At 41.5% G+C, this 15,036-nt stretch overlaps 1 protein-coding gene across 31 annotated transcripts in view; it reads left to right on the top strand.

Annotated features, from left to right (window-relative positions):
* The window catches only part of Gpo1 (glycerophosphate oxidase 1), a 60,515-nt gene that overhangs the window by 17,612 nt on the left and 27,867 nt on the right, over nt 1-15,036 (top strand). For 15 of the 31 annotated variants that reach the window (XM_045753251.2, XM_045753260.2, XM_045753257.2 and 12 more), the window contains 2 exons: nt 226-350; nt 7,274-7,521. In XM_045753251.2, the coding sequence (XP_045609207.1) occupies nt 234-350; nt 7,274-7,521 (365 nt within the window). In that variant the 5' untranslated portion in view covers nt 226-233. Of the gene's footprint in view, nt 1-225; nt 351-7,273; nt 7,522-7,965; nt 8,067-9,004; nt 9,133-10,334; nt 10,552-15,036 lie in introns of those variants that run through there. The other 16 variants (XR_011229940.1, XM_069333313.1, XM_069333310.1 and 13 more) reach the window with 4 other exon arrangements.

The raw sequence follows: 15,036 nt of genomic DNA, 5'->3' as shown, positions 1-15,036 counted from the left end.
AGCCAAGAGAAAACATATTGTGATGAAATTTGAACAAAAAGTTCAAGTTTGTAAAGGAAGTTGAAACTGGATTTCCTAATGTTCTACATTCAGCACCAACATTATAATGAGTAACTATACCATAGTTCTTCATTACATTATTGCTAGGAAGCTCTGGGTAGCTTTTGGGTAATTAGACGGATCCATATTGACCCTACTCATATAAACTGAGGTGTTTTGTTGCAGCTGGTGTGATGGCTGGACGCCGTGCACGGAGCCAGCTGGCCCGGGTCCTGGGTCTTGGGGTAGGTGTGGCCGGGGCAGCTGCCCTCGCTGCCTCATACTACTACGACGATGACCAGCACACAAAGGTACTCATTCCCCATCTTTATCCTAACTGCCTGCTTGGCTCACTCTTGATACTCCTGCTTGGCTCACTCTTGATACTCCTGCTTGGCTCACTCTTGATACTCCTGCTTGGCTCACTCTTGATACTCCTGCTTGGCTCACTCTTGATACTCCTGCTTGGCTCACTCTTGATACTTCTGCTTGGCTCACTCTTGATACTTCTGCTTGGCTCACTCTTGATACTCCTGCTTGGCTCACTCTTGATACTCCTGCTTGGCTTACTCTTGATACTCCTGCTTGGCTCACTCTTGATATGCCTGCTTGGCTCACTCTTGATTGTCCTGCTTACCACACTATTGATTGTCCTGCTTACCACACTCTTTGATACTCCTGCTTGGCTCAATCTGGATACTCCTGCTTGGCTTACTCTTGATACTCCTTCTTGGCTTACTCTTGATACTCCTGCTTGGCTCACTCTTGATACTCTTGCTTGGCTCACTCTTGATACTCCTGCTTGGCTCACTCTTGATACTCCTGCTTGGCTCACTCTTGATACTCCTGCTTGGCTCACTCTTGATACTCCTGCTTGGCTCACTCTTGATACTTCTGCTTGGCTCACTCTTGATACTCCTGCTTGACTCACTCTTGATACTCCTGCTTGGCTCACTCTTGATACTCCTGCTTGGCTCACTCTTGATACTCCTGCTTGGCTCACTCTTGATACTCCTGCTTGGCTCACTCTTGATACTCCTGCTTGGCTCACTCTTGATACTCCTGCTTGGCTCACTCTTGATACTCCTGCTTGGCTCACTCTTGATACTCCTGCTTGGCTCACTCTTGATACTCCTGCTTGGCTCACTCTTGATACTCCTGCTTGGCTCACTCTTGATACTCCTGCTTGGCTCACTCTTGATACTCCTGCTTGGCTCACTCTTGATACTTCTGCTTGGCTCACTCTTGATACTTCTGCTTGGCTCACTCTTGATACTTCTGCTTGGCTAATTCTTGATACTCCTACTTGGCTCACTCTTGATACTCCTGCTTGGCTCACTCTTGATACTTCTGCTTGGCTCATTCTTGATATTCCTGCTTGGTTCACTCGTGATAATCCTGCTTGGCTCACTCGTGATATTCCTGCTTGGCTCACTTGTGATATTCCTGCTTAGCTCACTCTTAATATTCCTACTTGGCTCACTCTTGATACTCCTGCTTGGCTCACTCTTGATATTCCTGCTTGGCTCACTCTTGATACTCCTGCTTGGCTCACTCTTGATACTCCTGCTTGGCTCACTCTTGATATTCCTGCTTCCTTCTTAATACTGCTACTTGGCTTGCCTCTTATGAAAATAATATTAATAATAATATAGGATAAATAGTAATAATAATAATAATAATAATAATAATACAGGGGTACCTCGGTTTAATAATTTAATCCGTTCCTGGAGACGATTCGTAACCCGAAAATTCGTAAACCCGAAGCAAATTTCCCCATAAGAAATAATGGGAAATGAATTAATCCGTTCCTGACTCCCCAAAAACTTCACTTAATGCTCGGTAAAGTAATTTTTATACCTAAGTCACCCAAATCTTCACTACAAAAGTACTGTATGTTGAAGTTATTACTTACCCTTGGTGGTGACTCCTGTTGGCATATGGAAGATGGTGAGAAGGGGGAAGAAGGAGAGGTGTTACTATTTGGAAGGGGAGTCCCCTTTCCTTTATAACATCAGGCAGTGAAGATTTCTCTGGAGTGCACTCTCTGGCACATTTTGCCTGCATACCACTAGGTCCTGGTTGTTGCTCACTGCTTGATTTTCTCACAAGGAAATGTTCCATTGAAGATTGTTTTTCTCTTCTTTGCAACACTTGTCTGTAGTGAGGCATCACATTGTCATTGAAAAAGATTAATGCAACAGCCTACTACAGCTTTCTCTAGGTAAGGCGTTTCATGCTTACCAGTACCATTTTCATGCTTACGAATGATCTTTTGTTTTTCCTCTATGGTTGTTCTCACACATGATTTCTTACCTTGAACCTTACCACTGGCTTTCTTGGGACCCATGGCTTGATATATAATAACAACTTTTATGGTCAAATAGCCAAAAATCCCAAAAGAAACTGTAAATCCTTGTGAAGAATTCAGGCGGGATAGTCACTGGGCGCGAGGCACTGGTAAACTGAGGCGCAATCGCTGTGCCACCATGTGCTAGGTCAGCCGTATGCATATCAACAAATTTGTATCCCGATTCAAAATTTCCGAACAAATCGGGCTCGTAACCCGAAAAGTTCGTAAACCGAGGTGCCACTGTAACAGATAAATAATAATAATAGTATAGGATAATAATAATAATAATACTGTATAGGATATATAATAATAATATTATAGGATAAATAATAATACATGTATAGGTAATTGATTTACACAAATGTACAACATATGATACATGAACAGAAGAATATACATAGGTGAGACAAGGACAATGCAAAAGCCACTAATATACAGTGTAATTTTTAGGCATAAGTTAAAATAAAATACAGTAGTTAGGTTTAAAAGTTTGATGAGTATACACTTACTATTTACAAGAAACAGGCTAACATAAAATTTGGTCAATATTTATTTATTTATATATATATATATATATACAAGAAGGTACATTGGGGGTTAACAGAGAACATAGAATTTAAGTTGAATTTACATTCTTGTAAAGCCACTAGCACGCATAGTGTTTTGGGCAAGCCCATAGATAATTTTTAGATAATTAAGATTAAAATTGACAAAAAATGTTTACAGGTACGTTACAGCATTACTTTACAGATGATTTTAAGTAGAAAAATTACAGTAAATTGAAAAAAAAAGTTTACAGGTACATTGCAAGAAATTTTGACACAAAAGCAGATTAGAATAATACACAATAATAACAGTACTCAATAATGAACAAGGATTACTAGGTATAATAGGAAAACATCTCAGGGTTATACATTGGTTCACTGAAGCACAATATGAAGATCATTACAAAGAATAATGCAGTAGAATGTGCACTCAATACAACATATCAGATGATCTAAGATTACAATGGTAAAGTAATATGGCTTAGGTACAAATATTGGAGGAATGAGTAGCACTAGAAACAGTGCGTAGATAAAGCTCTAGGTAGAAGACTCTGAAGATGAAATTAGGTACCTTTTGGTTTTAATTTTAAATAAGGCAAAAGTTGGATAGCTTTTCAATTCATTAGGGAGTGAGTTTCATAGACTAGGTCCCTTTATTTGCACAGTGTTTATACAGATTCAGTTTGACTCTGGGGGATATCAAAGAGATATTTATGTCTGTTGTGATTCCGTTTAATTCATTTATTATGTACCCCATACCCATCTTGTGAGCAGTAGTGGAAAGGGTTACAGAGGCACATAATGGGCTCATGGACTGAACCCCACAATTCATTTAACTAAGCAAGTTACAATCTTGGTGAACTAGTTACAAAATTCAGTATAAGTCGTCACATCAACAATGGGTTCGAGATTGACCACAAGTACAGTTTCTAAATTAAGCAACTGACATATGTGGAGAGCTAGTGTCACAATTGATATATTTGTCCTGCACACCGCCCGCTATCCAGTGGGCAGCAGTGGATAGGTTACAGTCACTTAGTTACTACCTACAGTTAGCAAACTGGGTATATTTGGCTAAAATTTCTGGTAGCAGATCATTTTGAATGAAATATTTACACATCGTTGGAACAGTGGTTATAGAATTGTCTCTGAATTCACGTATCTTTTCGCACTCCATCACATAGTGACGGAGGGTGTGCGAATAATTTTGTTGACAGTTTACATTTGGTCAGGTCTACATCGGCAGATAATGAGAATTCCCCGAGATACTTGTAACCGAGTCTAAGCCGAGCAGTAGTAACATCTAGAAGTCTGCTGATTTTATTGGATGAACCATAAATGTGTGGCTCCTCTTGCATGATAGTATGATGATAGAACTTTGCCTCAGATCTACAAGATCTTGTTGAAGTTCTCGGTGTACTGCTGCTCTCAGATTGCTCATTGACAATCCAAGGTTACACTCATCATCTCCTTTAAAGGCAGATTCTTTGGCTAACTTATCAGCTCTATCATGCATTCGGAAGCCAACATGAGATGGAGACCACATGAAATGGGCTCTGTTACCATCTTTAATAATTTTGTTGTATTTGTGTCTAGCTTCGGACATGAGCATGTTACAGTTATGTCTTAAAGAGTTGAGAGCAATTAAGGATGATAAGGAGTCACTTACAATTAATGTATCAGGTTTGGAGACTTGTACACATGGTGTGGTGATTATGTGTTCTATTACATCTGTCAAGGAAGAGTTTCAGTGCAGGGTTTGCACTTAAAAACAGGGTTTTATAAATGTAATTGACACAAGAGAATGTATGGAGTGAATTTATGTTTAGCATGTATAGGGATTTAAACAGGGGAGCTGTGTGTTGTCTGAAAGCAGAGTTTGTTATTGTCCTGATAGCATATTTTTGCTGGGTGATGATGGGCTTGAGGTAATTTGCAGAGGTTGAACCCCAAGCACAGATACAATAAGTAAGATAGGAATAGATAAGTGCATATTGGAGAGAGAGAGAGAGAGGAGAGAGCAGAGTAGGGTACAAAATATCTGATCTTAGAGAGTATACCAACTGTTTTAGAAATCTTTTTTGTTATGTATTGAATGTGGGTGCTGAAGTTGAGTGTCTTGTCTAGGTATAGGCCAAGGAACTTTCCATCATTTTTATTGCTAATGTTTACATTATCTATCTGGAGCTGAATTGCATTTATTGATTTGCTTCCAAATAAGATGTAGGTCTTTTCAATGTTTGGTGTGAATTTGTCGGTTGACATCCATAAGTGGACTTTTTTAATTCATTGTTTACAACATTATTTAATATGAGTGGGTTGGGGTCAGAGTAGATGAGAGTAGTATCATCAGCAAACATTATAGGTTTAAGCACGTTAGAGACATTAGGCAAATCATTGATGTATGTAAGAAAAAGGAGGGGTCCTAGGATGCTGCCCTGTGGCACCCCTGCGGTTAGTGGTAGAGTGGGAGAGGTTATATCATTGATGGCTACATATTGGTGTGTCACTAAGATAGGATCGGATATAGTTCAGAGCAAGACCACGGATTCCATAATGGTGGAGTTTAAGTAAGAGGTAGTTATGGTTAATACAGTGGAACCTCGATTAACGAGCGGCTCTATTAACGAGCATTTCCAGTAACGAGCGAGCCACTCGCAGCAAATTTGTCTCTATTGACGAGCTTCACCTCTATTAACGAGCAAAACCACATGGTGCTTCCTAGCGTCTCGCAGGTTCTCGCAAATTCTTGGAAGCCTCCGCTGCCAGTGTTGTTGTTGTATCGCACACGACAAGCATTCCTTTGGATTTATTTGCGCTTTTCTTTGTTTTTTTAGTGGTTTTGTGACTACAATTTGTAACACACGATGTCGCCAAAGAAGCTGCTTGCTAAAGATAGTGTTTTCAAGAGGAAGACACAATTACTGTGGATTTGAAGAAGGAAATTATAGCAAAGCATGAGTGTGGTGTCTGTGTGACTGATCTCACAAGGGAGTATGGCAGGTCCTCATCAACAATTTACACCATTAGTAAGGGAATAAGGAGGTAAGGGAGGATGTTGCCTCTTCCACTGAGATCAGGGAAGTGTTGGGAATGTTTGAAAAGGTGAACTCGTTCTTGGAAAAGCTGCTCTGATAAAGCAGTGACAACCCGGTGTGTGAAAATGTTTAATTAATTTATCACTTTGTGATAACACTTTGTGAAAGTGCTATCACTTTCGCAGTTATATGTCGCTTGAACGTGACACACTTTTTTCTCTTGAATGCACCCAAACACCGCGCTCAAGTGTCATTTGAGCAAATATTTCTATAAAATCTAATTCTTATCCGATCGACTTGGGGATAGTATAAACATGTTTGCCATGAAATTTCCGTTTTCTCTAATAGCCACATAGCCTATTTGGGAGAAAGGCATTGTATTGTATCTTCGTGGTAAGACCATTGTGTTGTTGACACGAGTGCAATCGACGTAGTTTTTTATTTGGTGCTGGTCTAACGCATCCTTGTGCTCTGTGTGACATTTGAAATGAAATTTGGGTGAAATTCCCAAGAAGAGAGAATCCGCCTGACTCAAAGGTGGATTCTCCTTCCACACCATAACCCCTCTCCTCCTTCCCACCTCCCCATCGTCTCCCTCAAGCCAGCAACTACTCTTCATAAGGTAAACATTAAAACAGTATAACAAAACATTTATAATTACATGTGCAGTATTATATTTACATAAAAAAATGTCATACAAGTATGGATGTTTTTGGGAGTGGAACGGATTAAATTTATTTCCTTTATTTTAAATGGGGAAATTTGTTTCTTAAGACGAGTTTTCCAGATAACGAACTCGGTGCCAGAACGGATTAAACTCGTTAATAGAGGTTCCATTGTAGTATCAAAAACCTTTCTCAGGTATTTTGCAAATGATATTTAGCATTTAGGGACAGCATAACATGAAAAGAAGTAGGAGAAAATGAACAGGGGTTATTGTCAGGAGCATGCCTTTGTGGATCTTCTGTTAAAATTGTTATAAGTTTTTTGAGTTATGAACACTATGCCGTTGCAGCTTATTCTAATTTAAGCAATTTATAAAAAATTTTAAATTGATCAAAGCTGAGTAGAGAAAGGGGCCTGCATATGGGAGGGGGATAGGGTGAAATGCCAATTTCTCACCCAGAAATTTGTGTTTCATTATATTCAACACAGTGTTTTTTTCTATCAGGTATGCAATGTTGCTGTGGAATGGAATAATGTCCTCTCTGAAATTTTCTCACAAATTTATAATTATAATTTCTAAATCCATGTGTATGTGTGATGGAATATGTAGATTTTTCTTTCACATTTTATAGCTAAAAATGGTTTCTGTGACACAGCGTCAATTTGTGCGTGTGACAGCAGCAGAAAGCCTCAATGCAAGACCCACACACCCACTGCCAACACGGCAACTTCAGCTCAAGAGCTTAGGGTCAGATTCATTTGACGTTTTGATTATTGGAGGAGGCGCAACAGGGGCAGGTTGTGCCCTTGATTCTGTCTCCAGGGGACTAAAAACAGCTCTGGTGGAGATGGATGATTTTGCCTCGGGAACATCTTCAAGGTAAAGACTGTTCTTATTAGTTTAAATTACTTTTCTTGATAAATACTGTTCAGGTAAGGAAAAGCACTGCCAGACTTGAGGCTTTATTGATCAAATAATTACAATAAAGTTACATCCTGCAATAATACAAACCATATAATATACAATACCTATATACAGTTTAAGCACTGTCTATTCACTATAACAATAAGCAAACTGCATATGGCTAAAGCTAGGACAAATAGAAATTAAGCTAGAAGTTAACATTCTACCAACCTGTACACAAGCACGACACGGCTGATCTGACGACCCAAACAATAACACAGTCAAGCGAGCATCCATCTGGTACAATACAATAGATCCACCCCCGATGCAATAGATATAACACTTTCACTACATTCATTCTGTCTAGCATTTAAGTAACATAGTCCCGAAGATTTGTAGGGGTACTGCGCGTCCTTCCAGATCGTCGAAGGGACTCCTGCAAAGTTGAAGAATCTAGTGTTCCAGTCGGTTCCTGCATACCACCTTCTCGAGGGAGTGTTACTTCAGAGAAAGGTTCCCAAGTAGGTGTTTCTAGGTTAGGTGGTTTGGGACGAAGTAGTTCAGGATGAGGTGGTTCAGAATGAGGCAGATTGGGGTTAACCCCATCTTTCGCAATCGCTGGGTGTTGCTGTTGAATGTTGAGATTGGAGTCCAAACTCTTGCAGCCCTCTGTGGCCATGGGTGCACGGTGTCTTAATGATACAGTAGTAATCTTGCCATCTAGAAACTTGACATGGGCGTGTTCCGGATTCACATCTACGACCTCAACCTCATCAACTAGAGGATCATTTTTGCTTTACCGCACCTGACATTTTAGGAGAACAGGGCCTTTGCAAGCAAGCCACGTAAGTAGTGTTCGCCCTGAAGTAGGCCTTCTTGTATGCTGCAAGAATTGTTCATGTGGTATTCAATTTGTAGAGGTGCACAACAGTGATCGAATACAGTGGAGTGCATCAGGAAGAACAACTTCCCATTGGGATACATCTAAGCCTCTCGTCCTAAGAGATAGCAGCACTGTCTTCCAAATAATCCCATTGTACTTCTCAGCCTGGACATTTCATCTTGGGTTGTAAGGAGTCATACGGTTTGTTGCTTCCCCTTTTTTTGAGTAGAAAATCATTCAACTCCTCAGACATAGAGGAGGTTCCCCCTATCAGAGTGTATATATGCAGGCATACCAAAGATTGCGAACAACTGCACCAGGCACTGAATTACTGTACCGGTAGTCATATCTGAGCAAGGGAATGCAAAAGATAATCTAGAGAATTCATCTACAACAGTAAGAATACAGTATATTTATTCCTTGAATGTGATGGAAGTGGTCCTTTAAAATCTATGTTGAGTCTTTCAAATGGCTGAGTAGCTTTAATCAAATGCCCATAGTCAAACTTGCAAAACCGAGGTTTAAGTTCAGAGCATGCAGAACAAAAATTAGTCATCTTCTTCACTTCTTCCACAGAATAAGGCAGATTTCGACATCGGACAAAATGAGCCATACGAGACACTCCAGGCATGACACAGTGTCATGCAATCCCTTAAGTTCATCCACACTGGTGGGACCACATACACGTGAGAATGCATCAGCGGGTATGTTCTTTTTACCTGGGCGATATACAATGTCATAGTGGTAACAGGAGAGTTCGACTCGCCATCTAGCAATTTTATCATATTTAATCTTACCAGCCGATTTAGAGTTAAACATAAAAGCAACACTACGCTGGTCAGTCACAAGCCGAAAATGGCATCCAATGAGATAGTGTCACCACTTCCTTAGGGCTTCCACAATGGCATACGCTTCCTTCTCCACTGATGAGTGCCTCTGTTCGCTATTTGAAAGTGTTCGGGAGAAGAAAGCTACTGGTTGCTCATTCTGGTCTAGGGTAGCGGCAATGGCATGATCTGAAGCATCAGTTTCCACAGCAAGAGGAGCTGTTGGGTCGATTGCTCAAACTACTGCCTCAGCAATGTCTCGTTTCAATCCTTTAAATGCTTTCGAAGCCACAGCAGATAAGGGAAAATCATTGGCATGAGAGAGAGGACAGATCTTCTCAGAAAACCCCAGCACCCAACAGGAGTAATGTTCATGCATTCTCATTGTTCTGCATAAAGAACCTGTGCTGCTTGGTAGTGGAAGTTTTAACAGTGGCTCGAGGCGTTCCCTGTCAGGTCTAATTTCTCCTTGTACAAGGTATCCCAGTAACTTTATAGACCAGAGTCAAAAACTACACTTTTCAAGATTCAGGGTCAGGTTATACCTTCTTGCAACGTCCATAAAATGTTTCAGATTTTTATCATGGTCTTCTTCAGAATCTCCACACACACACACAGACATCATCTACATAAGCAAAGGTACCCTCCACTCCTTCTTTCTCGAGGATGCCATCAATTACTGTATTCTTTGAAAACTGGCCACTCCATTAGTGACCCCAAAAGAGATACGATTAAATTCAAAAAGCTTTCCACAAGCTTTAAAGGCTGTATAGGGGTTTTCTTCGTCTGTTAGACCCACTTGATGGTAAGTCCTTCTCAAGTCTAGCGTGCTGTATACTTTAAATCTAGCAACATTATTCACAATCTCATCTGTGTGTGGTAAGAGGTAGGCATCCAGCCCCGTGAATCGGTTGATTGTTTGTGAATAATCTACAACCATTCTTTTCTTGTGATGTTCTCCTTTGGTTACTAATACCTGGGCTCTCCATGGAGAATTACTGGGTCTAATTATCTCTTCACGCAGCATCCGTGCGGTCTCAGATTCAATAAACATCTTGTCAGCCTCAGAATAGCATCTGGATTTTACAGCAATCGGCTTAGTCTGGTGCTAAATTACTGAAGAGAGATGGAGCTGGAACTTTGACGGCAGCTAATCCACATATTCTAAGGGAAGGTCTTTCTCCTCTAAAAGCCATCTTGAGCACAGAATGATCTTGTAAAAATTTATGGCCCAAAATCATATCAGCACACAAATCGGGAGATTTGAGATTCTCACACTTTGAGATTCACACCATGGTAAGTTTCTCCTTGCAATTCTAAGTCTTCAGAACACTGAGCCAGGAATTTTGAAGAGAACGATACAGTAGCCATAGAAACTGCCCCATTGTCAGGATATACGAGTAACCCACTCTGCTCGGCAATATTCTCATGAATAAAGTTCTCAGAGCTACCAGTGTTTATCAGTGCACTAACTGGAATACCATTGATCTTAGAGCTAAGCACTGATATATTATATATTAAACAAAGTATTACTTTGTTGTTGTACTTACCTCAGTTGCAAACAGTAAATTGTTGTCCTTACATCAGTTGCATACAGTACTTCATTCTCGCCACTTTTCCCACTCCATGTGTGGATTAGTGATTAGTTGTTCCACCTGCAGTATTGACATTTATTATTTCATTGACATCAATGAAAGGTGAAAGTACTAAAACTGTATTGTTATAAATACTCGTTAAACTTGTTACAACTCAAGCTCCAACAAACTACTGGAGTAATAATAACTGGAGTTTGTCACTATACAGTGGTTTTCTGTTCGAACACCTGTTTCCTACCATGTCTCATTTTAAAACCTTGACACTCAATCTGTCAATTGGCTCGCATGCAGGTTCCCATGCAATCACAGCAAAGAAGTAAAGTATTTTGCCTGACTGACCACAGACATTCGTGCCACCTCACAGCCCTAGTGAATTTTCTCAATAATAATAATAATAATTCATTGTGTCAGGGGGACAGGCAGCTAGTGTATATATATGCGTGTGTTAGGCATATATTAAGGTCCCTTCAAGGTTGAATTACTGGTCCTCCCCAGGATGCAACCCTGCAACAAGCTTAATAATTCCTGGGTAATTTGCCACTAGGTGATAGAAAACACACCTAGCTATTTCTGTCCTGCCCAAGAATTCGACCAGAAATTCTCGATTGTGAGTCGAGAATGAACCCAAACTGTACGTTTGGGACCATACAGTTTATAGTTCTGATAGCAGATTTTTGCTGGGTGATGGTGGGCTTGAGGTAGTTTGCAGTGGTTGAACCCCATGCACAGATGTTGATTAGATATTTCATAGTTTATTGTTTAAACTGGTTGAGTGATATAGGTTTTTATTTCATTTGGGAGGCCACTTCATGATTTGGGACCCTTAATTTGCATAGCATTTTTGCTTTGGTTAAGTCTCACTCTAGGAATACAGGTATCATATAAATATTTATCTCTTATGTGGTGCCCATGGATTCTGTTACAGCCCTCTAAGAAGCATTTGTTGCAGGATTAGCACTGCAATTCAGAGTTTTATAGATACAGAGCACACTTGAGAATGCATAAAATGACTGATTGAAATTTAACTTTCAGTAATTGTAGTAAGGCTGCCGAGTGATATCTGGGATTGGAATATGTTATCATTCTGATTGCTGAGTTATGTTGAGTAATAATAGGTCCTAAGTAATTTTAGGTTGTAGATCCCTAAGCACAGATGCTTATGAGATATGAATAGATAAGTAAATAGTAGTTTTACCAAGGCAGAGCAAGGTATGTAGCATCGGATTTTACAGAGAATGCCTACTGTTTTAGAGACCTCTGGGGAAGCCCCCTTGTGGCTGCCTGAAGCTATCTCACTGAGATGACTCCCAACTGCTAGGTCACACCAACTGTGGAGTTCTGTTTGGCATACCGAGGACCAATCCAGAACCTGGTCAAGACGACCACTTCACCTCGTTGGGTATCTTGACTTTTCCTGGTCCCGAAACAGGACTCGGGTGAGCTCCGTTTCATCCTCGATCTTTTGGGGTTGAACATATTCATCCTGTGCCCCACTTGCTTCGTGACTACTTTGGCCCAGTTTTGTCTCCTGTTAGAGACTGGGGCTTGGATGATTCCTCTGGACCTCAAGAATGCTTATTGGTACATACCTATACATCTGAGGTTTTGTTGTGGCTTACCACTTCAGGGTTCTTTCCCCTTCAGTTTGAATCTGGCTTCCCTTATTGTCTCGGGTTGTGGTGACTCATTGTGGTTAGTTAGGGATTTGTGTTCTGACCTACCTTGACAACTGGCTGGTTTGGTTCCCCAGTCAATCTGTCTGCTAGTTAGGGATCTAGTTCTTCCTAGCTTGCTGGGTTTGGGTTCCTGATGACCTGATGAGAGTCCTAGTTGGTTCTGTCCCAGGTTTGAACTTGCGTGGGCCTCTTATGGGACTCTCAGTCAACATTGCTTTCCCTTCCTCTGGTAGCTTTGCTCTGGCTGCAGCATCACCACCTTGTGGTGTTGAGGCTGCCCCCAGGTTACTCAGCAGTTGCTTAAGCATCTTTCAAGGGGTTTAAACTTTGCCTGCGTGGTTTTCCCACTGGGCAGGGTGTGGCATCTGGGGCATTCAGATCTCTTCGGTTCCTCACATTTTTCTGCTGTCGCAACCATTAGGCTCTGGTCCCAATTGGTCTCTTTTGACTGCTGCTTCACAGGGGTTCCTCTTTACATTTTCTGGGGTTTGGTTCCTTAGCACCATCTTCCATTGCTTGGTGTGTTTACAGATGCATCACTTCTGGACTGGTGTTTTATGATGAGCTCTCGCCAGGCCTCTCAAGGCCGTTGGTCGGGTCGTTCTATCGGAACTATAGTTTGGTACACTAGTCTGTGGCTATGGTCATGCCCTGAGGAGGATTTGGATTCTTCCAGCTTCGTTTGGAAGAATCCATTGTTCCCCAGTGGATCATTGCTTGAACTGAGGGGGGGTTCCCTTCATTCCATTGCCCTTTGAAGTTGAATGCTACAGGTAGCTCATCTACTCTCCCTTCATTGTCATTCTTTCATCTCTTAATATTGTGCTTTCATTACTCCCTTTGTTTTTTTCAACCGGCATCGTATGCCTAATGCTCTCACCTCTTATCATTCGGCGCTGGCAGAGCCGCTGCTGTTTGTGCTTGGAGTTGATTCAGTACTATTTTCGCTTTATTTTGGAAGCTGTCTCAAACATTGTTTCACCTCTAGCCTGCTCATGAGCTACCCAGAGCCCTCCTGATTTCTTGACCTTGTGCTTACCATTCTCTCTTCCCATCGGTTTATAGTTTCCCCTTTCGTCCATGATTCTGTAACGCAGTTTTTCTGTTTGCTCTTGCCTCTGACTGTAGGGTCAGGGAGTTGCATGCTCTTCTCCAGAAGCAGGGTTTTTGCTCTTTTGGCACTGGTGAGCATTATGTTCATTTACAGTACAGAATTTAATTAATATTCCCGGGCCTCATCATGCTTGTGTTGACTTGAATAATTTCTCATCCTAAATAGCTGTGGTTTCTCGTCCTCTCTGGTAAGTTCCTTGTCTTTCTTTCCCATGGGTAGTTAGCTTCAGGGAGCCACAAGAAGCTCCCCTCCCCATAAATCCAACATTGAATGTAATGAAACAGAACTTTCTGAATGAGCCCTGGTGGTTCCCTGATTCCCTCTCTTCCTTCCAAGCTCATCAGTTGATGTTTGTAGTCTTCACATCTGCTCCGAAACTGGCTTGGAAGGCTGGGGAGACCTGGAGCTCAGCCCCACCCTTATTGGAGGGGGACGAGTGCTAATGAGCTGGTTTTGAGAGAGTTTATTGTTGGTTTAGATTGTTTGGAGAGTTTGTTTGGCATTTCGAGGCTTTAGTTCTTTTGAACCCAGCAGTGGTCTATATTGATTCGCTGACTTTCTGGATGCTTTCCCGGTGGGGTGGTGGAGTGTCACCTCTTTATGCACCTCTTTCTGGAGGAGCCCTTGTGGCTCCCTAAGGCTATCTTCTTGAGGTTACCTTGAGATGATTTCGGGGTTTAGTGTCCCCGCGGCCCGGTCCTCGACCTGGCCTCCACCCCCAGGAAGCAGCCCGTGACAGCTGACTAACACCCAGGTACCTATTTTACTGCTAGGTAACAGGGGCATAGGGTGAAAGAAACTCTGCCCATTGTTTCTCGCCGGCGCCTGGGATCGAACCCAGGACCACAGAATCACAAGTCCAGCGTGCTGTCCGCTCGGCCGACCGGCTCCCTAAGGCTAAACAAAACATTGTGGCTGATGTGTCTTAGTAGATGGGAGCCATCTCAGCGAGATAACTTCAGGTAGCCACAAGGGCTCATCCAGAAAGAGGTATTTCATTACATTCAAAGCTGGATTTTTGTTATACGTTGCAGCATGTAATGTTGCATCACATAGTGTCACAACATAGTGCTGCATCACATAGTGTCACAACATAGTGTAGCATCACATAGTGTCACAACATAGTGCTGCATCACATAGTGTCACAACATAGTGTAGCATCACAGTGTCACAACATAGTGTAGCATCACATAGTGTCACAACATAGTGTAGCATCACATAGTGTCACAACATAGTGCTGCATCACATAGTGTCACAACATAGTGCTGCATCACATAGTGTCACAACATAGTGTAGCATCACATAGTGTCACAACATAGTGCTGCATCACATAGTGTCACAACATAGTGCTGCATCACATAGTGTCACAACATAGTGTAGCATCACAGTGTCACAA

The sequence above is a fragment of the Procambarus clarkii genome, chromosome 29, assembly GCF_040958095.1.
Source record: "Procambarus clarkii isolate CNS0578487 chromosome 29, FALCON_Pclarkii_2.0, whole genome shotgun sequence".
Classification (NCBI taxonomy): domain Eukaryota; kingdom Metazoa; phylum Arthropoda; class Malacostraca; order Decapoda; family Cambaridae; genus Procambarus; species Procambarus clarkii.
This window is presented reverse-complemented; position numbering and strand designations above follow the sequence as displayed.